At 42.6% G+C, this 24,474-nt stretch overlaps 1 protein-coding gene across 4 annotated transcripts in view; it reads left to right on the top strand.

Annotated features, from left to right (window-relative positions):
• Nucleotides 1–24,474, top strand: part of Ccdc91 (coiled-coil domain containing 91) — a 169,281-nt gene that overhangs the window by 79,017 nt on the left and 65,790 nt on the right. For all 4 annotated transcript variants that reach the window (XM_085839761.1, XM_021165354.3, XM_029478591.2 and 1 more), the window contains one exon: nucleotides 12,120–12,197. In XM_085839761.1, coding sequence (XP_085695887.1) covers nucleotides 12,120–12,197 — 78 coding nt within the window. The remainder of the gene's footprint in view (nucleotides 1–12,119; nucleotides 12,198–24,474) is intronic.

The raw sequence follows: 24,474 nt of genomic DNA, 5'->3' as shown, positions 1-24,474 counted from the left end.
CTAAAACTTGGTAACAGACTAGGATCCCTATATCATCTCTTAGGCAATGGCAACAGTTGCATGTAAGGCTGTGAATGTGTAAGCTCATGTGCATGGGAGGTTGCCATGAGGTTTGTGAAGGTGACTGAGAGTAGCTTCCAACTAGGGAGAAGCCTAAGTCTGTGAAGGCAGCTGAGAGTAGCTCCCAGCTGGGGAGAAGCCTAAGTCTGTGAAGGCAGCTGAGAGTAGCTCCCAGCTGGGGAGAAGCCTCAGCAGCAGAACTTCTGGACCTGAGCCAAATGAAATTTATTGTAGAGGTCATGAACAGCACCCAGAGTTACCATGCTATGTTTTGATTGAAAAGTAAAGGTGAGTGTGAGGGTGTTTTTGTATGTCCATATCGGATCTGGTAGGGATGGGAACCACTTAGGGGGTCAGATCAGAAGTTGTTAGAGCCTGCCAAAGATGTGTTCCTCTTATTTTTTAAAAAGACATTTGTTTGGATGGTTTTGAGAGGATTTGACAGTCAGGGGAACAGGATGTCACCAGTGGCGATGTAAAGAATGGAAAGCAGGTCTAGATGATGGTGAGCTGACAGTGTTCAGGCAGAAAGTGAATCCTGCCACTTTCAGGAAGGATAGAAAGATCAAGAATGACTTTGCCTTCTGATGTATGATATTTTCCAGGCCTTGTTTCCTGTTAATCATTTCTACTGAATGTACATTTCATAACAATAATGCTTGGTTTCCATTGCCATATAGTATATTAACATTGAAATTGGAGGTGTGGAGGACAGTCAGATAGCAAATTCACTAGAATCCCAGGCTATCCTTCTGAAGAAGCTATCCTGGTGGGTGACAGTCACTCTGGGCTGAATTCTTGCACACCTCTCTCGGGGCCCAGGCTGGAGGCAGTGTGGCTCTCTATCTGATTATTTCGTCTCTGATTTGAAACTCTTCACTAGTACTCTGTTATTCTCAGTGTGCCTTCCGTCTCTCTGTTCATATTTTGGCAAAAAAAAAAAAAAAAAAAAAGTAGTAAGAGTCAGCAGCTCTGCTTCCCTGACAGCTCTTGTGATGACACCAGCTCACAGTTCGATGGCTTTTAAACAGGGCCGACTTTCAAGACCTTATGGTCTCCTTCCTGTTATTCTTGTTACTTTTTAAGAATCCAACTTCCCTTCTAAACTGTAAGAACACTCAAATTTGAAATGGTGGATGCTTTTTGGTTTTATATTCTCAGAACTTAGCACAGAGAATAATAATATGAAGTACTCATATGTTTTCATCTCTGATTGAAATGAATATCATCTGGGAATATTAAGGAAACTTTTGGAAGCTGAAGCAGAGGCTGGATCATACAGGAACACACACACACACACACACACACACACACACACACACGAATATGTACATGCACACCTATTCACATGCATACACATACATACATTAAGAGTCATGCATTCCTAGGCAATGGCCCATCTGCAGTTTGTGCCTCTGCTGTGAGATGGAGCCACTGAAATATTTCCTGTTGTTTAAAGGAAAGTGTTTAATGAATGGAACAGAAGCAGTTGATGAGCAGAGCACTTTAGAAACTCTGGGCTGTTTTCAGTGCTTGTCCTGGAAGCCCAGGGCTTCGGATCTGCTTGCAAGTGAGGCCGAAGCTCTCCGTCCTCCTCCACAGGCGTGAGGTCAGAAGTTCAACTCAGAAGCAGTTTTTGAGCAAATTGGGATTGTGCAAGTATTTGGAAAATTTCTACCTTTATAGTGTTATATAGATTAAATGTTTAATATGTGTGTTCATAAATATACAGATAGTGTTATTGGTATGTATGCTTTCCAGCCTGACCACTTGGAGCTGGATAACCAGTTGGTGTGCCCTACCCTCCCCTGGGAAGACTACTTTGCTGTCCTTCAGCGTCCTTAGTTGCCTGTAGTTCTTCATGGAGGGCTGAGCAGCTTCCCCCCCACCCACCTTAACGTGTTATTGGTGTTGTCCTTGTTCAGCTCTTGCTTAGTCATGTTGGTGAGACTTCATGGGTGTAGCTTATGACATGAGATGAAGATCATCATAGGGTACCACAAAAATCAAACTGCTGCCCAGTCCCAGCTGATACATCTGTATCATAACTCCTACATCGAAGGCTCAGGGAACACTACAGAAGAGCAGGGTGGGAAGACTGTGAGACCCAGAGCATCAAGGAGTTTGCTGTGAGGAATCACTGGATATTTTGTAAAGGTGTTAAGAGATGAAACCAACAGATTAAAAACCCTTTTTATTTTTATTTACAAACTAAGAATAAATACCTTTTTAGCTTTCATTCCTAAATTGCTCAGTAGTAGACTGTTTGAGTGAAAATAGATGTTTAAAATAAAAATGCCTTATGTAGTTGGAGCTTTTGAAGTAGAGGTCACTGAGATTACTCTCAGATTGTAATGATGATGCTGAGCGGAATTACTTCCCACTAACCCTGAAGCCACACTGCAGAAGCTACCATGGGAACCAGCTGCCTGTTCGGTAAAGGACGCTTGAGCTGTGTGGGGCTTCCAGGACCAAGAAGCTTCATGGAATCACTACTACAGGACGGTGTTTGCATTGGACTTCTCAGCCTTTGTCCCTTGGTTGACTTTTCATTTTAGCATGCTAGTTTATCATACTGTGGAGTGAACTTCATTACCAGTAGATTCTCACTTTCTATCACTGGCAGATATGTGGACTGTCGGCCTAACGTTTTAGATGCTCTCTGGAGCAAGACTGCTCTCCATGGGGCAGAGCCCTCATCCGCTGATCCTGCAGATAGACTCCATGGCTATACTGCTCTCTGTAGGCAAAAGCTTTGTCTGCAGACTTCAGTGCATTGTGCTTAGTTATTTACTTATTTTTTCCTTTTTGAGACAGTGTGCCTGGCTGACCTGAAACTCATAGAGATCCACTGTCTCTGCCTCCCAAGTGGTGAGATTAAAGGTGTGCATCACCATACCAGGCTGTCATATGTTTTATTTTGTGTCCTTGTTCCCATATATCCTTGGCACTCCTTGAATTTATATAGGAGAGGACTTATATTAGTAGTGATTGGACAGTCAGACCTAGTGTGTGTGGACAGTATGAGTTTGTGGATATGACTGCAGGGAAAGGAACAGCCGCAGGGCTAGACAACACTCACAGACTGTTGCTCTCCTGGGACTCACTTTTTTGCAGTGGGAGATGGGTGCCCAGATCTCCAGGGAGAAGAACGCTCATAGCTGGTTTTCAACCTTTACAAAAAGAAGAACTAACTGAAACTGGTTGTTGTGGGAGGGCATCTTCTGAGAAGGTGATCTTGTGTTCTTGAGTAAGCAAAACACGAAGTGAGCCTGTTCTTTTGGATTCCTCTCAAATACGGTTTTGGATCAGAAATTGTTTTCAATTACATGTTGAATTAAATGCATCTTTCAAGATAGTAATCTAGGTTCTTCTACATTTGTTGAAATGATCAGGAAATAATTCTGAGACAAAGACAGTTGAATATGGATTTTTTTCCTTAAATTTATTTTATTTCCACCATGTAAAAAGTGATGAGCTACAGGCCAAACTACATCCTGACCCCAAAGACAGAGTGTTGTCTTCACTCCAGGCCTGTGGTTTCTGAGCTGTCCGTGGTCTCAGGATGAATACCCAGGACCGCGTTTCTGCAGCCAGCACAGCTGTCCTGACAGGTTCATGCAAGGAGAAGAGTCAGGCTGGGCTAACGTTTCTGGAGGCGGGAGAAGCTGGAGTGCTGAGCTCTCTGGAAGTGGTGATGCTGCTGTAGCTTTTACCATGAATCTTTTAAACAGTGTGGAAGAGCCAGACCTCTTGAAATCCGAACCCTCTCCCCTCTTCTAAAGCCGGGGACATTATGGCTGATGATAGTCACAACAAATTAGTCTATTTTTGGAAAGATTACTCTGTACAGAGCTAGAAGACTCATGGTTTGTCTGCAGTCGTGTTAGCCCTTTGATCAGGAGGATTCATGGTAACTAGGCATGCATAGTAGGAAATGACAATACACAGTATATGGCGAAACTGTGGGTACTGTCAGCACACTGACAGAAGTATAGGTAAAGCAGATGTGGAGCTTCATGCTTTCAGTAATGACTCCTCAAATCAATAGAAACCAGCATAACAGCATAGCATGTTACTTGGGAAGACAGACACAGTCAGCTTCTTGGGCAAGGGGAGGGCTGCTTTCATGATTAGTTCAATAAGCTTACATTTTAAGGAATATACTGAAAACCATGCAGAGTCTTATGACATGAGCTGCCAAGATGATCCAGGGAAGGCATGGCTTGGAAGGCAAGCAAACTCAATCATCAATTTTTTTATTAGATATTGTCTTTATTTACATTTCAAATGTTACCCCTTTCCTAGTTTCCCTCTGAAAATCCCCTATCCTTTCTCTCCTCCTCCTGCTCCTCAATACACCCACTCCTGCTTCCTGGCCCAGGCATTCCCCTATACTGGGGCATAGAACCTTCACAGAACCAAGGGTCTCTCCCTTTGATGACCGATTAGGCCATCCTTTGCTACATATGCAGGTAGAATCATGAGTCTCTTCATGTGTTTTCTTTGATTGGTGGTTTAGTCCCAGGGAGCTCTGGGGTACTGGTTAGTTCTTATTGTTGTTCCTCCTAGGGGGCTGCAAACTCCTTCAGCTCCTTGGGTACTTTTTCTAGCTCCTTCATCAGGGACGCTGTGCTTTGTCCAATGGATGGCTGTGAGCATCCACTTCTGTATTTGCCAGGCACTGGCAGAGCCTCTCAGGAGACAGCTATATCAGCCTCCTGTCAGCAAGCTCTTGTTGGCATCTGCCATAGTGTCTGGGTTTGGTGGTTGTTTATGGGATGGATCCCCAGGTGGGGCAGTCTCTGGATGGTCATGCCTTCAGTCTCTGCTCTGAACTTTGTCTCTGTAGCTCCTTCCATGGGTATTTTATTCCCCCTTCTAAGAAGGATTGAAGTATCTACACTTTGGTCTTCCTTCTTCTTGAGTTTCATGTGTTTTGCAAATTATATCTTGGGTATTCTAAGTTTCTTGGCTAATATCCACTTATCAGTGAGTGCATATCATGTGTGTTCTTTTGTGATTGGGTTACCTCACTCAGGATGATATCCTCCAGATCCATCCATTTGTCTAAGAATTTTATGAATTCATTGTTTTTAATAGCTGAGTAGTACTCCATTGTGTAAATGTACCACATTTTCTATATTCATCCCTCTGTTGAAGGACATCTGGGTTCTTTCCAGCTTCTTGCTATAAGCGAGGCTGCTATGAACATAGTGGAGCATGGGTCCTTATTACAATACCGAATAGCTGAGAAACACCTAAAAAATGTTCAACATCCATCAGGGAAATGCAAATCAAAACAACCCTGAGATTCTACCTCACACGAGTCAGAATGGCTAAGGTCCAAAACTCAGGTGACAGCAGATGCTGGCGAGGATGTGGAGAAAGAGGAACACTCCTCCATTGCTGGTGGGATTGCAAGTTGGTACAACCACTCTGAAAATCAGTCTGGTGGTTCCTCAGAAAATTGGACATAGTTCTACCAAAAGATCCAGCAATACCACTCCTGAGCATATACCCAGAAGATGCTCCAACATGTAATAAGGACACATGCTCCACTTTGTTCAATTGTCAACTCTTTTTTTTATTATTATTATTTATTTACTTTTATTTATATGAGTACCCTTTAGCTGTCTTCAGACACACACCAGGAGTGAGCCATCATGTGGTTGCTGGGAATTGAACTCACAACCCCTGGAAGAGCAGTCAGTGCTCTTAACTGCCGAGCCATCTCTCCAGCACCCAATTGTCAACTCTTAAAGTACTTGTAAAACTAATGACTGAAAGTCCTTTTCTACTTTTATATTATCTTTCTTAGAAATAGAAAGTGAGAAAAAGCCCCTGTCCAGAGAAAGCCTGGGAATGTCAATGGCTGGTTATTATCAGTGTAGCCCTCCAGCTCCAAGGTGACCATTAGCTCAGTGCCTACTGAAGGAGCATTGGGGGCCTGAGTCGCGATGCTCAGAAACTCCATTAAAAACCTGGGTGTGGGAGCATGCACCTGTAATCTCAGTCCTGGGAAGGCAGAGATGGGAGGATTCTGCCAACCAGTTAAGCTGAATCGGTGAGCTCAGAGTTCAGTGAGAAACTCAGGAAGCAAGGTGAAGGGAGACCAGGAAGGACACGTGTCATCACCCTCTGGTCTCTGCACAAGTGTAGATCCTATACTCATTTTCCTCAGTTAACTGGTGCAGCCTACTCAAGACATCTTGGTATTGGTGTACTATTGATTAATAACACTGGCTCTGCTGGCAGCACTGTCAGCCAGGTCTGAACAAACCTGGTTTGAATATTTTGTAATGTAGACTGCTGGCACTTCCAAACACAAGGGAGTCCCTGAGCACAGTGCACAGGAATCTTAAGGCCACCATAAAGAGTGACATCATCAATAATATGCACAAAAAATACAAAATTGTCCTCGCTGAGGCTTAATGCCCCCACTGTTAACCTATGCCTAATTGGCTTCTAGCCTCCATACAATCTTATCTAGGCCTAGAATGTTTTCAGCCTCTGAGACTTCCTGCTGAGTTAGTTCACCCGTTTAGCTCTTTCTGAGCTCTGGCTGGCTGGTTCAACTCAGCTGCTCTGGCTCAAACTCCTCTCCAAGCTGACTGGTTCAATCTGGCTTCCCTTCAGCCCCTGAATACTCTGCTGGGCCTCAAACTAACGTTGGCAATCTGTTCTATTCTTCTCATTCTCTGGCTTGTTCTGTCTTTACCTATGTCTAGCTTGTTCTCTCTCTGCAACCTGTCTCTGTAAAACTTTCCTGGCCAAACTGCCTCCCCTCTCTCTGCATCTCTCTCTTATGTAGCTTCCCTTTCCTCTCTCTTCTCATGAGAGTTGGGCAGATCCTTTTCTATTAAATCTTTCTCCAACTCATCACTTTGTCTGCCACTTAATCAGACCTCACTTCCCAACATAGGAGCTTCCTTCTACAAACTAATTTTACCTTCATTTGGGATTGAAGCTGTGAGCTAAGGGTATGTCTCTATTCCCGCCCGAGGACTTAAAGGAGTGGGCTAAGGACATGCCTGTAGTATTCCAGCCAGAGTAGCCATGTTGCTGGATTAAAATTCCCATAAACACAGTTGTTCATAGTGCTACCACAGAAACAAGAGTGCCACTTTGTCCTAAATGGAGAATGTACATATTAGGCCACATTTATTATTTAGAAATTGGCTTTTAAAAATTATGTTTTCTCTGTGTAGGTTTGTGCACATGTGCCCACAGAGGACAGAAGGGGATGTCATCCCCTGGACCTGGAGTTACAGGCCATTTTGTATTTGATTTACATTCCTTAGTTTGGAGGTAGATATGCCACCGTTGACTGTGTTAGGAGCTGCAGCTCCATGTGCACCTGCTCTCGCCTGGCCACCAGGGCTGGAGGGTGCTTCCTGCAAGGGAGCCAGAGGAAGAAACCCAGTGTGTGTATGTCTGTATGCTGCAGAGATATCTGTCGGATAGCTTTGCTTTCTTAGTAAAAATGACTGGCTTTTTGTTAGAAAATGAATTTGTTACTTTGAGGGGTAGGTTACAAGAACAAAAATAGTGGATCCTCTTGTGCTTTCCTCTCCCATTAGAGTGACTAGTGATTGGCAGGAGCTCATGGATGTGGAGCTTGGAACCTTGGCTCCCTGCAAGATGCCTTTGTAGACAGTTGTCCTTCCGTTCTTTTGGGATAAACATGAGTTCCATGACGTGTTATTAGACATGTTGGAGATTTTAGCAGTGGTTACAAACATGGAGACTTCTGTAATTGTGGTTCCGTTATCTCTAAAGAAGACTTAGAAAGGTTTAATAGTTCACCCCGAGCATTTTGATTGATGTCAGCATTTGTCAGGGTGGCTCAGGCTGACGTTTTCTAAAGCTAGAAGTGTTTTGTCCAGATGCTTTAAGTTGGTGCTTCTGGGGTACATAGCAGATTCATTCCTGAAGGCAGGGGAGTTTTGGGAGAATCATCAGATATGTGGAAGTAGAAAAGGAAAGCTGCTGGCCTTGATCTGGGGGGCCTTGTTGGCAGGCCTCCTGATAGCTGCGTGAGTCTCCCAGCTCCCATGGGTTACAAAGGAAGATGAGAGTTAGCCTTATCATAGTGCATTGTGGGAAAAAAATCCCCCTCCCTTAAACTACTACCTGTGACTTCTTTTCTTGTGCGCACATGGCATTTCAGTCTGGTTTCTGCTTACTGAAGGTGTTTCCTACTTGTTAGTCTACTTACAACTGTCTCCTTTTCTATAAGCAAGGTCAGGTTTTGGTGGTGGTGCCCTTAATCCATATGCTGTATGACATAGTTTCCCAGCTCACTGTTGAAGCTCTTCCAGGCCAGTTGTTCTCAGTGTGCACTGGTGAGTTGTTTTAGCTTGTGGCATGATTCCTGTAAAAATCGTCGGCCCTCAGAGGTTTGTCTTTAATGCCAAGAGTCAGCTGGTGTCTCTCCCCACACACCAGCTCTGCACTTGGCCTGCTGTCCTTACAGTTGTTTTGACTGTGTTCTACTCCATGCATTTCTATCTATCATTCATCCATCCCAGCAAGCATCCCTTGTTTTCCTGTGATGCAAACATCACTTCACACTGTTCTCTCATGGGAATGAACCCAGTTGATTTCTGTATGCTTGCACATCTGCATTGTTTTTGTTTGCTCTTTTAATTTCATGTACCTGCATTTCTGGATTCTTTCGTACATGTGGGAGGGTGTCAAAACCAGGGCTTCTCTTGCACACCATGCAGGTGGTGTGCTACTGAACACCCCAAGCCTGTCTGCATTTGTTTATGCAGAAAGGCACAGTTTGGACCCCGGAAAGATGGCCTAGTTGTTTAGAGCACCTTTTCTTACAGAGGACTTAGATTTAGTTCCCAGCACCCACATGGTGGTTCACAAACAGTCATAACTCTAGATGCACATGAATCTGAGGCCCTCATCTGACTTTTAGGGTTTAAGGGCACCTGGCACATACATGGTGCATGTACATATGTGTAGGCAAAATGTACATACAAACCTAAAAGCTTTTGTAAAACCACAATTTATGGTAGTCTAGTGTAAATTACTAGAAGAATTATTGCTAGGTCAAAGGCTGGAAGTATAGACATTAGGATTAATTAGGTTTCCTGAAAGGCTGGACCAGATGACTGTCCCTGCTTCCTCCTCTTACCATGAGCTCACTGAAAGTGCACTTTAAAGTGTTGACTGGAACTTATGGTATCTTTAGCTGTGAATTATTTTGAGGGTGTGCGCATGCATGCAACCTGCATATATGTGTATGTGCCTATGTATATGTGTTCATGTATATGCATGCATATATGTGTACATACCTGCATATGTGTGTTTCTTTCTGTGTGCATGCATGTATGTATCTAGGACAGACATTAGTAGCAGATATTCTGTCATCTTCTACTTTACTTTGTATGGCGAGGTCCCTCTCCGGACCTGGAGCTCATCTGTTTGTCTGGCTGCCAGTGAGCTCCAGGGATCCACCTGCCTTCACCTCTCAGCATTGACTTACAAGGCACCCTGCCATGCCATGCCCAGTATATATGTGGATGCTGGGGCTCCACACTCAAGTCCTTATGTGTGTATGGCAGGTGTGTTACAGATTTAGCTGTCTTTAGACTCTGTTTTGTTTTTGAGGGCAGCTCTCACTGGGCAGCCCCAACTGACCTGGAACTCACTTTGTAGACCAGGCTTGGCCTGAAATTCATAGAAATCCACCTGCCTCTGTGTCCTGAGTGCTGAGATTAAAGGCATGTTCTCCATACTCCCATCACATTTTAGTTGATAAACATTATATATTGGACTTTCATTGAGCTCTTTTGGAATTAAATATTCATCAATTTTATGTTATGGATATTAATTTGAAGACATTGTTTTATTATAAACTTCTTGGATATTCACTAGGCTTTGCCCGAGGCCTAAGCTAGGAGACCTACTTGGAATTATACACCCACATTTGTAGTTTTTCAGCTGCTAATAGTGCAGTGAAGAAAACTAAGGGCAAATAGGACCTTGTAATAGCTAGGCTGTAGGTGGTAATGGAGAGCTCTGAGCAGTCTGGTTGTGAGCACAGAGCTTGGGAAGGGAATGCTTGAATCTGACGGATGCCAGGTTTGTGTTGGGGCAAGGTTGAGAGAGGAGACTGCCCGTGAAGGACCTGAGGAAACACAGTGTTTTCAGAAAGCACAAGGACATGTCACTAGCATTGATAGTCACAGCAGCCTGGGAGCACAGCTAGGTCCAAATGTCACTGTTCTCATGAACCACACTGTGGTGATATCACCTGACCCAGAACTTCTGGAAAATTACACAGCATCTGTGTGCAGCCAGGACAATACCATCTCACTGGTTATTTGGATATTGCCCTGAGTTTGGAAACCCACAAAAGGATCCCAGGCCTTGAGTGGTATGTTTCTATTGCTGCTGAAACAGCCTACCACTGACAGTCTGGAAGAGACGGAGGGAGCAGGCTGTACAGGAAGTCGCCAAGCCAAACACATTTAACTGTCCTAACTACCAAAGATCCCACAAGCCATCTCCCTCTGTAGGGAGGGCAGGGCAGGGAGAGAAAATGTGGACTTGGACAAAAGACCCCGCACATTCCTGCTTTTTTACCTGTAGGTTTATTTTTTATGAAATACACAGGGAAAAGAATTTGGTATTCTTATCTTCATGGTCTTCCTGGTTCCATAGCTATATGAGGGGATCGACCTCTAGTTTGTCGCAGATTCACAAGCAGTACAAATGTGTAGAGTCAGTGTAGTGTCCTATAAAACCACTCTGCCTCCACTCTAGGCAGCAGAATCGTCACCTGACCTTTGTGATGTGTCAGGGACTTTCAGTCCTGTAGACTCCCTCTGCTTTTGTGCAGTACTTCCTGTGTTTCTCTAGTGTTAACTTGAGAAAAATTGACATGAGTTTTCTAAGAGCTGATGCTTATGTTAGAAGTTTGCACTTGCGAGATATTAGGACATATGTTTTATACCACATTAGTTTCTTCTGGTATCCTAATCTTATATCTAAAGCAGTTATTTTATTTGGAATTGATAGATATATCCCTAAAAAGGAAAAAAGTAAAATTTGAAATTTTAATGTAATGTAATGAAACTTCTGCTACACTAAAAAGGTAATATTTGTAGAATGTCATGTGTGATTGGACCACACAGTTTTTGTTTTCTTATTCCTTACCAACCTGTCAATCAAAGGATGGCTCTACCTGGATTAATTTATTAGAAGGGACTCATATGAGTTTTAGTAGGCCTGGCAGTGGCAAAGTATAGAAGAGTGTGTACTGAAGACTAGTTTATAGCATGGGTGTTGAAAAGTGAACCATAGCTGAATTCCCCCCAATAATTATATAAAAGTTGCTGTGGATTGTACAGCTCCTTGTTTACATATGTATTCATTCAGTAGCTATTTCTTTGAATCCCCATCTCATCTGCCTCTGAGACATAGGATGGCTGACTGGGGATTTGGGCTGAAGTGCTGAGTGCAAAAGAGTGCTTGTGTTGTGGTTCTTGTACCAACCAGATGCCCAGCACTTGTATTGCAATATTTCTTAAATTAACTAAAAAAGGTGGGTATTTCAGGGTTGCTAAGCATGATCACAACGTCTTCTTCTCTTTAGAAGGAATGATGGAAGACATACCAAATACTACTGAATTTTATACAGAAAACAAACCTGTTTATTGAGGAATAACACTCAAATACGTCCTTTTTTTTTTTTTTTTTTTTTTGAGATAAAGTCTCAGTATTTAGTCCTGACTTGTATACCAGTCACTGTGTAGACCTGACTGGCTTCAGACTCTCAGAGATCTGCCTCACAGATGCCTCCTTGCCTTTATGCTTGACCATGCTTTAGATGGACTCTTTTATAAAAACAAAACAAAAACAAGCAAAAAAAAAAAAAAAAACCAAGCCAACAAACCCATTTCTTCTTGATGTCGCCTATAGACCTAGTGTTCAGCATGCTATCAGGATATAAAAGGAAAAGTTAGCAGTTTATTGCTATTTTGGAACAAACCTAAAGGAAAAAATATAGATTGAATTTCTTTCTTCCCTTTCAGGAAAAACATAAACAAGAATTGGAAGACATGAGGAAGGCTGGGCACGAGGCACTGAGCATTATAGTGGATGAGTACAAGGTAGGCTCAGGAAGTTTTGCTCATTGTGCAAACCCAAGGGAGAGGGAAAGCTTGACTCTTGGCCATGTGGAACCATGCAAGCGTCCCAGGTCTTGTATGCCTCTTTGTGTGTCTGTCAGCCCTTACCACTGCCACAGACAGTGGTTCAGCACACCCTCTAGGAGGAAGGTCCATTGTGGCTCAGGGTTTTGGTCTTTTGACTCCTTGCTTTGAACTGGAGATAAAGCTTAATATCAGATGGAGTATATACAGCACAGGTGGCCACCCTACGGTAGCCCAGGAGGTGAGGACATGTCCCCAGGGACCTACTTCCTCCAACTGGGTTCTGCCTCCAAGTTGCTACTACTCCCCCAAATACCAAAAGATTAGGGCCACCATAATCAGTCATTTTTCTGAAGTCATATGACACCAAGATTTTACCATACAAGCCTTTGTGGGATAGTTAAGATCCAAACCACACACTTTATTTTAGTGAATAATCCACTGAGTGAAGTAAGTGGTCATTGATTACAGAGTTATGCTAACTATTGTATTTTCGAGACTCTGAAAATATTTGAGACTATCAGCAGGTAAAGCCTAATGCATAATATTGTATAATTAATTACCATATTTATCTTCACCTATGATGTGCTGTTTACCTTTTTTATAGGAAAAACTTAAGGTTTTAAATAATTTTATTTAATCCCCTTTAATTTTAAAATTAGCTGAATAGATTTGTATATATTTAAGTAATAACAGATTATAATAATGTCATATTAGTGGAATGTAGTAAAGTTAGTATGGAATTTACTAAAAGATAGTCAGATCTCCTAAAACTGGACTTATAGATTTTTGTAAAGCTGAGAATCGAACCCAGGTCCTCTGAAGAATGACTAGTGCTCTTAACTACTGAGCCATCTCTCCAGCCTCACAGTATTCCATCTTCAACAAACATGTTGGTATCATTCTAAACACTGGTAATGAGATTTAAATCATGTGTATTTCTATAATATTCTTTGCAAATGGCATTTTTCAAGGAGCCTGGCTGAGAGCTGCTCACTGTATCTGCTTGTGATACTGTTGCCATGGTTTAACATTCAAAGAGGATTTAAAAATTCCAGTGTGCTCTGTTGTGATTCACTGAAAAAGACTTGGGAATTAATCAAGTGGCCCTACAGAGTGATAATTGAATATGTCATATCCTAGATAATGAGTTTCTATTCGATCAACCTAATCTCATCCCCATCAACTGTTCGGTGGCTTGTTCCATGTGCCTCTCCTCACTGACTCTTCGTTAAGGTCCTCGTGTAGCTCATGGAGTTGAGTCCACTGAGGAGAAACAGCTCAGATACACTGGTGACCCTTAGGTGCCAGGCTGTTTTATGTGCTCCTTCAAGGGTCAGACTGAAATGTTAGAGATCCCTGTGGCTCTTATGACAGTGTGCTTTATCCCTCAGAGATGGTCTCACCAGGATCCTTTAATACTCCCTTCTGTTTCTTCACACTTTGCTTTAAGGTTACCTTTTAGCCCTTCTTTCCCCATTGAGTCTGGCTGGTGTTACCAGCTAGTCTTGGGGTTAGGCCTGCTGGTCTGTGGTCAGCCTAAGGCCTGCTCTCATTTGTGGTCAGCCCACCAACCTTCCATAGTTAAAGAAAACTTGCACTTTGTCTCCCAGCAGCCATCAGATGCTAACTGCTTCCCAGCTAATGGGATTACATATCCACATCTATGTTCTGGGATTTTATCTTGCCAGCACTTAAGCAGGTCTTATGCGTGCTGACACAATCTCTGTGAGTTCATGTCGCTTCTGCACTGGTGTGTGTGTGTGTGTGTGTGTGCGTGTGTGTATAATAACAGTTTCCTTGGTGTCATTCTCCTCCTCTGACTCTTTGCAACCCCCTCTCCACAGAGATCCATAAGGTGGTTTGAGGGGTGTGATATGGATTCTAGGTTAGCACAGTCTTTGTTCTATGCTTGTTGACTAGGTTTTCTAGAGGGCAGAGATGTCTCTGTGTAAGCATGCTGGTGCTCAGGTGAGACGCCACTTTTTAAAATGTCCAAATGATATTACCAGTAGTTTCAACCCAATACAGAAATAAGCCTTGTCATGACGTGAACTATTTATTATGTAAGATGCAAAATTTCTGACCTATTCGGCATCATTACTGGATTAATGCGATGAAGGGAATTTAGTTCTTGTAAGCCTAAGAATATGTGCCATGCTTTAATAACTGTAAGATTTAAAGACCCCTTTATGATCTCCAGCAGCTCATAGGGGAAGAGGTAGGCCATCTCAAAGCCCTGGGACCTGGGCCTGGGTGGTAGCTGAGTTGGTCAGCATACCAGCTCCCCTGCTCCCATGCCACTGGAACCAGCTTTCTGCTGGCCATGTGAAGGGTGGGGCCAGCTCTCCAGCACCCATGTTACTGCTGGCCCATGACAAGGAACACAGCCAGCTCAGTGCAGCCCTCAGACATCAACATGGCTTTAGGGCTTCGTACAGACCATGGACATCTGTGTAGTCTTTGATGGTAATATGGGCCATGGACACCTGGAGCACATAAACAGACATGGCCCTCAGTGTCAGCTCATCCTAGAAGTCACCATGGCCTCAGATGGTAGCACAGGCCTGTCACATCAGGCTGTTCCTTACACTTCTGCCTCTCTTCATAGGGCACAAACCACTCTACTACTCTCCCATCTCTCTACCACATACTCTCTTGCTTCTGCTAAGCCTGCCACTGAGGAATGTTTTATAGTGGCCAAAACCTACTGCTGGTAGTCCAGATGGCCCAGAGTCAGAGATCTTACAATCTGGCATGTGTACATTTACCCTGATGTTGATTCCTGTGACCTTGGGGTAGCTTCTCTGATTATCTTTTAGTGTTTTCATCAGTGTATACAGAGTAAAGATGCATCCTGGTCACAGGCTACTGGATGCATACTGAAGGAACCTTTTGCATAGGTAAGATGCCTTAGAAGATGGTGGCTCATGTGTTTAGCTGTCAGCTTCCTAGCATAGCACATGGCTGTCCTTTCATTATTTTATGACTGGCGACTGTCCTTTACTTCTCAAAATAGGGTAGTATAGACTTTTATTTCGAACTTCTCAGAAGCACTCTCTTGAAAGCAGGTGATGATAGGCCATCCTTGCCTTTTATGCTTCTGGGTTGCTGGGTGAAGACCAACCTTCTTTTATTCACAGAAATTCAGTACTTAACCAGGGAACGATGAAAAAGACACAGGAAAATCTGTTATAGAACAGAAGAAAACGAAACAGAAATACCAGTGTACTCCATATTCATACTCTCCTGTAATGCTACTGAGTATGGTACATTTTCCTTTTAGGTCCTGATTTTGAAAGTCCTTTTTCTTAGAATTTAGTACAGTGAAGTAAATGTAAATCTTGAAAGGCCTCTCCTAGACTCTGGTACCTGACATTGCTGAACACAATCAACAGAAAAGCTTTTTTTTTTAGCTTGCTTATTTGATGATATTGGAATCCTGTTGTCTGATCAATCGTCTCCCCAGGGTCACCAGCACAGATCCCCCTGGTGCATAAGTAGCCATGCCACCATTGTGGGTTTTGTTTTAAGTTAATCTGAGCAATTTTGTGGGGATCAGAACACTGAATTCAGGTTCTCAGATCTTACAGGACATGATGAATACCTCGAGTTGCTGTTGAAGACACACATGGCATGGTAGGTATCGTCCCAGGACTCTAGAGCAGTAGGTGCAGCTAGGGCCTGTGTCTTTATTTAGAGCTCTGGACGTTATTCTACTTCCTGAAAGGGCTTGTGAGCCACAGCCATTCTGCTCCATTTTCTCATCTGTCAGTGTGTTCGGCTTTAGCTCACTGTTGCGCTCTCTCTCTCTCTCTCTCATTTTTATCCCATTAATGACTGTTGTATGGATATGCATTCATCCACTCGTGTGAACATGTGTGCACATAAATGTGTGATTTCTCACTGAAATCCCATATAAGACAGAAGAGGTAAACTAAGAGAAAGGAAATAAGTATAGGGAGGACTTTCCTTTGTTCCTTTGTTTGTAAGAAAAACTTGAGTTTTAATTGTAGCTAAGCAAGCAGGATTTGACTTATGCCAAAATGGCTTATAACAAACATCAGCCTTGTGTTTCTGGAGTGGGATAAGTGATTACAGTCAGAGACCTCCTTACGGAGGAGGAAGGAGGGTCAGTATAGTGGGAATACCAAGGAAATTTACACATAGCAAGGGAGATGGGACTGTGTGGTGTCTTGACTTCTCTAAAGATAGAACACTCACTTCCCGTTGCTTTTTGCAAAGTTTCTCCTTATGCCTCAGTCCAGCTAGTACAGTGCCCATCAACACTTGAGGTAAAGTAATTTTCACTACTAAGCCCACTTCAAAAACAGTTTTTCTTTTTGCCCTAAAAAGCTCTGGGGGAAATTTTTCCAAGGGAAGTACTTAGTTGACTCAGTGTGTTGACATCCAGCTTCTAGCTTGCTCTAATAGTAAGAGGGAGTTCTCAAGAAACTTAAGAGAAACATGTTGCTTTTATTTTATCTCACTTGGAGCTCAGTTCATTAAAAATTCCAGCTTGACACAAGTCAGATCTGAACATATTTTTTTGCTTAAATTTTTGTTTTGCTACTGTATGGAGAATATTCTTTTTCAGTGGCAGCTCCACCCTTTCCCACTGTCTTCATTTTTGTTTTTTAACTTAAACCTCACATAGTGTTTACTGAAAAATCAATCATTAATAAAAGGTTTTTCTTTTCCTGTTCTTATATGTGGACTTAGAATTTTATTCTGTAGAGGCATTTATAAATTATTTTCTTGTCTAGCTCAACTTGTTTAATTTCAGAACTAAACTGTACTCTTTTGCTATTGTTTAAATTAAAGATTTAGGGGACAGTAGGATCTCTGGTTTTATCTCACTCAAACAAATTTAGTATTTATTTTTTTAATTAAAAAATTTAGGCATTCTGCAGATTACACGGACAGAGCTGTTAAAACCTTGAGCATTTCCTGCTTCATGAGTTAAAATACTGAGTAGAGTTTGATTTTGTTCTTCACAGGTGGTGCCTAACAAGTTTTAACTGTGAAGGTGTGTCATGAGTTTTGGCACATTATGGGTAGCTATACAATTTTTTTTTATCTTTTTTTTTTTTTTTTTTTTTTTTTTTTGTGAAATGAAATTACCTGCTTGGCCACACACCAAGAGAGAATTTTCATGTTTCCAATAGTGGGTACCTTTTCCTTCCCCAGTTCATTGTTGACATACACTTGGCCAAGCAGCATATATTTAAGAAACTTTTTTTTTTGGCTGGGTGTGAGAACACTCAGGAGGCTGAGGAAGGAGTTGCTGAGTTACAGGCCAAACTTAATTGCCTAGTGAATTAACAGCCAACTTGAACTACTTATTAAAATCCAGTATCAGAATAAATGTATAAACCAGCCAGCCAGCCAGCCACCCAACCAAACCAATCAACCAAACAACTAACTGATCAACAAACCAGCCTGTCAAGCAACTGGCCAGCCAGCCAGCCTGCCAGTCAGTCATTCAACCAGCCAACCAACCAACCAAACAGCCAAGTTAGCCAACAAGCCAAATAAGTAGCCGAGCAGCCAAGCAACCAGCCAGTTTACCCTTACCTTATGGTATTTATACACTTAGAGATATCTTCCCCACAAGCACATATGGCTTACTTTATTCTCACAGTCTCCTTCTGAGCATAACTCCACATACCATCTCTAATTCTCTGCATATTCAAGAAACGGAAGTCCCCTCATTACCAAATGAATGCACTTGTAAACACTGGACTGTTGGGTGAAAAGGCAATGCATGAGTAGATTCTTTTTCTTATGATGAGAGCATTCTGATGCTCCCCCAATCCCTTTATTATTCAGGTACTGAGCCAGAGGCACTGAAGTGTAAGGACTGGCGTTTCTGCTTCTTAAAATGGAAAAGTGGTGTGAGGTTGCCTCATACAGCTTTTCTGGAATAATCTCAACTCAATCTTGGTGTCTCCGTTTCCTACAATAACTAAACCGTGTTTTGTGGGAGCATTGGTCTAATGCTATTTTTTTAAAGTTTGAATATGCCTTAAATTCCTGTTTGTAAAGATAGCATTGAATTTTAGTAAATTGGTGTCAGTTACATGCCAGCCTATAAGCTCACATGACTGCTGCATCCAGTTTCCAGAGCCTTCCTTCACTGGCCTGTGCTTTATTGCAGCTCTTGAGATGACTGTGCCATTTAGTACGGGAGAGCATACTGCGTTTAGGAGGCTTTTTCCCAGGGTGTACAGTTTCTTCATATTATATAAAGTTTCTTTCCCAAGTAGAGAAACAACTTTGTTTTCTCGTTGTTGAGTATTTTCCACTGTTAGATGTTTCTGGGTCTTCGTCCAAAGATGGGAAAAGTACATTTTAAGATACTTTTATTTGAATCTCACCATTCTGTTAGCCCAAAGGTATGAAATAAATTTACAGCTTTCAGTTATTTGATTGAGCGTAGACTCTCATAAATTCCATGTTTTATCATGTGATCAGATTTTTCCTGGACACTAAAGTTGTTTGCTGTTGCCAGTGAAGTTTGGCCCAGTAGCCTGCTGCTAGATATGAGTGACTGGATAGGACTCAGCCCTTGGCCTGCTCTCCCTCGTCCCTCCCACCCAGCTCAATCTCACTGGAAGACTGAGGAAGGTTGAGTACTTGAGAATGGCTCTTCTGTGCCTCTGAGTTTACAGGACTGAGCCAGAATGCTACATGCCAGGCTATTCTTGTGGTTTTTCTAGCCAGGCCAAAACCGAAAGGCACTGGAACATTGGAAGGAATCTAGTCTTATTATTATAGGTCAGGGCTTTGCCTTTGTTGTTGGTGAGTGGCAGCCTGGTAATGGAGCAGGAGGGAGACTTCTAGATGAAGACACAAATCTTCTTCACCACCCTTCCTCTACTCCCCTTCTCCTCCCTTCCTTTCCTTCCCTCTCCTCCCTTCATTGTAGCAGCTCCTCAGGAAAAACTTCCAATACAGTAAAGTTGAGAATGAGCCAGGTTTACTTGCCGTATGTTCCCTGAGTGTGTAGCACCTGCCTTCCCCCACACTGAGCATTCACTGTACAAACTGTAGAGTTCTGTGATCAGTGCTATTCAGGGTTAAGCATTTGATCAGTGTCCATCTTATTCTACCAGATAGGACAAATGGCCAACTTCGGGTTATTACCCTGCAACTTCTGTTAGTAACTGGAAAGGATAGTGAGTTAGCTATATAAAGGATAGCTAATATTCCCTGTCTCCTTATTCATCACATGGTTAAGGCCTAGCATGTTCTAATGGAGTACACAGGTGGAAATCTGAGCTGACCCAACAGTGCCCATCTCAGCCAATACTTTAAGAGGAACGTCTATCAAACCACATTTTCTGGGGACCCTGATTAGTGTCATGTGTCAACCATGCAGTCCTTGAGCCTCCAGGAGTACAGGTCTACGGATTCAACTGAGAAAGTGCATGGGACACAGGAATTGGCCTGGACAAAGAATGGACATGTTTATAATACAAAGTTATTGTTCACTTGTCAATAATGTTCCATTTGGTGTGGAACAAATGGCACTGGTATCACTAGCAGAGAAGACACTGGTGAGAGTTTACCATTTTTACCTCAACTGAATGCCACCTGCAGATGAGGCTATGTTTACAGACATCTCTGTAAGGGCACCATCTACAAGAATGCATTTTTCTTTGAAATTTCTTGCCTGTTTGACAGATGTAAGAGAGAAATGGTTTAATTTGTTCTTTATTGTGTAACAGACCCTGAGGACAGACAGCAGAGACGTAATGATCCGTAAAACCCTTTAACTGTCTGTCTCGGTTCTCAGTGGTGTGTAACCCACTATTGAGATCAGAGAGGCCAAGTTGGATTTTAATCCTTACATTCAGGCCTGCTTTCTGTATACACACTGTGTAAGAACAGAATTTTCTATACAGTTATATGTTATTAAAGGTTTTGCCTTACTAAAACTACTTGGCCTTTTTGGGGGGTGCATGTTAGCAAACATGATGAATAATTGGAAACTATTTGACTATCTTTTGAGGTAGAAACTTCAAATCGCCTTGTCTCTTGTTTATGAAGAGTTGTCTCAGTGAGAAGGGATTTCAATGAAAGAGTAACTCATGACTCCACCCTACTTTCAGTAGCAGAACACAAGGTTTCATGTTTTTATGGGATATCCATGTGGCCCTCCCCAATTTAGAAAGTTGTTGGTAAAGATCAGTTTGGGTTGATGGCAAGTCTGCCAAGCTACGTCACACTATTCAATGGTGAAATCCTTCTGTGCGGGTTACCAACAGTCCACGTGGCCCACTCCTAACTCCTGGGGAAGCTTGAGTTCTGGGCCCAGTTGCTCTTGACTTCAGAGAGTCCACATCAACAGGTTTTCAAGGATTTCAGGTCTTGCGCTTACTGCAGTGACTTTGGTCATCTGCTGTTGCCTCATAATTCTGCTCCTCACATCAAGGCAGGTGTGTGTCTTTGGTGCTGCTCTGATGAGCTGATTTGAGGACAGCCTTTCAGCACTCAGTGCTGGTAAAGGTTCAAATTGAAGAACCTTTTCTACTCTCCAGAGAGACCTGTAGTTCATGAGTTGATCCCACCAAGTTGGAAAAAGTAATGATTTTTACAACTACTAAAAGTAATGCTGGCACCACTTGGTTCAGAGAGTCTATTTCAGGTATATACAGTGAGGAACCTAAACCATGAATCTTATCAGGAAGATGTTAGAGCAATCCCATTGTGTAATTTCATTAATAAGAAGGCAAAACTGCCACCATTATAAGAGAGAACATCATCACCAAGGGGAGAGTCTGCCGTTCTTCCCAGTTACCCCGGCAACATAGGGAAACAGAAGCATAAGGGATATATATATATACACACATACATTTATACATATATACAAGATATATGTATACACACACACACACACACACACACACACACACACACATATATATATATATATATATATATATATATATATATATATACATATATAAAATCTCCAGATCCTGTCCTGATCTAGGGTTTGCTTGTGCTTGGGAAGTTTAGACCTGTCCATTCTAGTCCTGCAGATGATCCCCTCCAATGCCATCAAACTTGCTGCTCTAGTGACCATGTATCTCATTTAATCCTCTGAGGACTTAGGAGGAGGAGGATGCAGTTTCAGACAGAAGGAGCTCTTGCTATCCTTTCTTTGTTCTTTCAACTGAAACCATAGTTGTGATTCAAGTCACAAGGAACAAGATTGTGGCATCAGAAGGAGGCCAGCCCACATGGCAGCTTTTCCAAAGGTTGAGGTATCTGGAAGGCAGACATGCATAGACTCTGCACTGTGCTTAATTTTAGAAACTTCTTAATTTTAATATGTTGTCCATGGCACAAAAGAAATTTTCACTGGGAGACTTCTGTGGTGTTTGAGGTAACAGCTCTTATGTTACTAGAGTCCTGTAACGACAAGGCCAGCAGGAACCATTCCCTCTGTCCTGATGGTTTTCTTTGGCCTTCGCAGCCTCCAAAGCACTTTATAACATGGCTAGACTGTATTGAATTTCCGCTAAGATCCACGCCCATCAGCTCACATTTCTCTCTTTGGATTGTGTATTAATGCTGCACTGGTCCTCAGTCTACAGAAAACCCTGTACAGGAAGGCTCTGACACACACACTACATGCCAGTACTTCTCCACACACCCAGCATGGTAACAGACATCTCCAGCATCCTCTGTGTAACCTTGCTGGTGCTTGTCTTTTAAAACAGAAAAAGAAAAAAAAAAAAAAAAAAAAAAAGGAAAAACTGGAGAAACTTTGATGTCTCAATTGAGTTGTTAAGAAACTTAGACAATAGGGTTTTTTTTTTTTTAATCTTTTTTCCTTTTTTTTAAATGACAGACTCAAATCTGTGTTAGTTCTCCTCAGATATGTAGTGGTCATTCCTGAGATAGGGCTCTCTATTCAGAGGTTGAGCGTATGGAGTCTGGATGGCCTTTGCCTGACTCAGGAGCCAGGATGAAGTAACTGGCCACCTTACATCCAGACTGAAGCCTTTGTCCATGCAGCTATCTGTAAAGATGACTGCAGAAGACAAGCTACAGAATGTTAATATTAATATGCCTTTTTTGACATAAAGTCCAAGAGCATTTCACATAGGAAGATAACTATTGTTTTTTGTTTGTTTGTTGGGTTTTCTTTTTTTTTTATTTTTTTTGAGACATGGTTTCTCTGTGTAGCCCCGGCTGTCCTAGAACTCACTCTGTAGACCAGGCTGGCCTCGAACTCAGAATTTCACCTGCCTCTGCCTCCCAAGTGCTGGGATTAAAGGCATGCGCCACCACCAACTGTTGTTTTATATAGTAACACAGGAAGCCAGGAACACAAATGGCTACTGTGAGTGTGTCTTCCTGTGTCCACAATGGATGAAACCCAGATGGGAGAAGGACTTTGGGGACTTTCCTGGTTAGCTGGACAGAGGCACTAAGAGCCCCACTGCTCAGTAACGTGAGACAGTCAGGAAGGGATCTCCATGGCTCTTGATTACACTGTCCCAACTCCACTTTCCAAATTCACCTTTGTTCTGGCTTCCTCATGCCAGCTGCTGTGCTGAGCCTTCCCGACACCCACACTACATGTCGGGATGATTGTGTCTCTGCGCTCTGTGAGGCAGAAAGTGTCCTGTGGATAGGAGTGTATGTGGCTGGGAGGCTGGCCTGTCTCCTGTGGCTTTCCTTCCTGTTCCCGAGCAGCTCCTTCTCAAAAGCCACGTTCAAAGAAGAGGGATAGCATGACTCAGTAGGAGAAGGCAGACAGCAGTTCAGATAGTGGCTCCACTATGGGAAGAGACTGTTCCATTAATTAATTGTCTTCCTGAAAACATAGCTGACCAGAAATTAAAATTAGCCATTTGAATTTGGGGTAGTTTTGGACCACGGCAAGTAGGGAATTGAGAACACCTCTTTCCACTGAACAGTTTCGTCAAGTTCCAGAAGAGAATGGCAGCTTTACCAGGTGTGGGGATACACACTTGACCTCCCAGGACTTGTGAGGTGGGGGCAGGAGAAAAAACTAATATAGTGAGTTTGAGGGCAGCCTTGGCTATCTGACACCCCTTCTCAAAACAAGAAGATACTCCTTATAAAAGACCTGCCATTTCAAGAAAAGTATCTATATCATCCTTTAATTAATTTTTCTATGCCAAACATGGTGACACATCTTTAATCCCAGAACTTGAAAGGCAAAGGCAGGCAGATTTCTGTGAGTTCACCTCCAGCCTGGTCTGCATAGTCAGGTCCAGGCCAAGCAAGGCTATATATGTATAGTGAGACCTTGTCTCAAGCAAAACAGAACAGAACACAAAACACTGAAAATAATTTTTATAAAAAAATTTAATAATAATTTTTTGAGAGGAAAAGAAGAGATTTACAGCATTTAGTCCCAGCTCAGAGGCTTAATTTTGGCTTCTCTGTCCACCATTTCTACTACTGCTTTAGGTTGTCAACCTGGACTGAAGCAGCTTCAGGAAACAGTCGAACTGAGGGAGCACTGTGTCCTCTCTTTCCCTGCTTGGGCCTGAAATGGAGCTGGGACAGAGGCCTCACAGCTCCCATTGCTTTTTTTTTTTTTCTGAGCATCTGAGACTTATCCAGAGGTTTAAAAAGTATTTTTAGTTTGTTTAAAAAAAAAAAAGCATGCCTATTTATTTAGGATTTTGATGCATGTTGTTTCCAACTGAATAAGTCTATTTTCAAAACAAAGATTAAGAGATTTGGCTCACTTTTTTACTGGTGGATATGCCAAAGGTCTGTTTCCCATAAGATGTGTCTGCCTTCGGTTGCTGTTCTGACTGTGAGTAGTTTATTATAGCATAGGTCTAACAACAGAGTATGTGCTAAAGAGCCCTTATGCACGTTTAGGATGTTAGAGTCTATAAATAGCACATAAGGCACTATGGAAACATGTTACACTCACACAGAGCGTAGAAGGGGAAAGAAGAGTTGGCATGTAAACATGTCCAGGAAGGGGCCGTTGGCCCCACCACTTGCCGACTTGACTTTCTTATGTCCTTCCCTGGCCTCCCGTGTCCACATTATACAGTTCTGTCTCACAAGCCCTGCTTTCCCTCTGAGTATTGCTGTATGGCGGGCTCGCACATACCCCCAGCCTCCACCCTTTCATGTTGGGGGCATGAGCATCCTGGGGGGCAGGCTTCAGTGAAATCGCTCAGAGCCTCCATCTGCTTCCACTTGCCTTGTGGTCTCGAAGATC

The sequence above is a fragment of the Mus caroli genome, unplaced genomic scaffold, assembly GCF_978045245.1.
Source record: "Mus caroli unplaced genomic scaffold, Mus_caroli_1 scaffold_7, whole genome shotgun sequence".
NCBI classification, from domain to species: Eukaryota; Metazoa; Chordata; class Mammalia; order Rodentia; family Muridae; genus Mus; species Mus caroli.
This window is presented reverse-complemented; position numbering and strand designations above follow the sequence as displayed.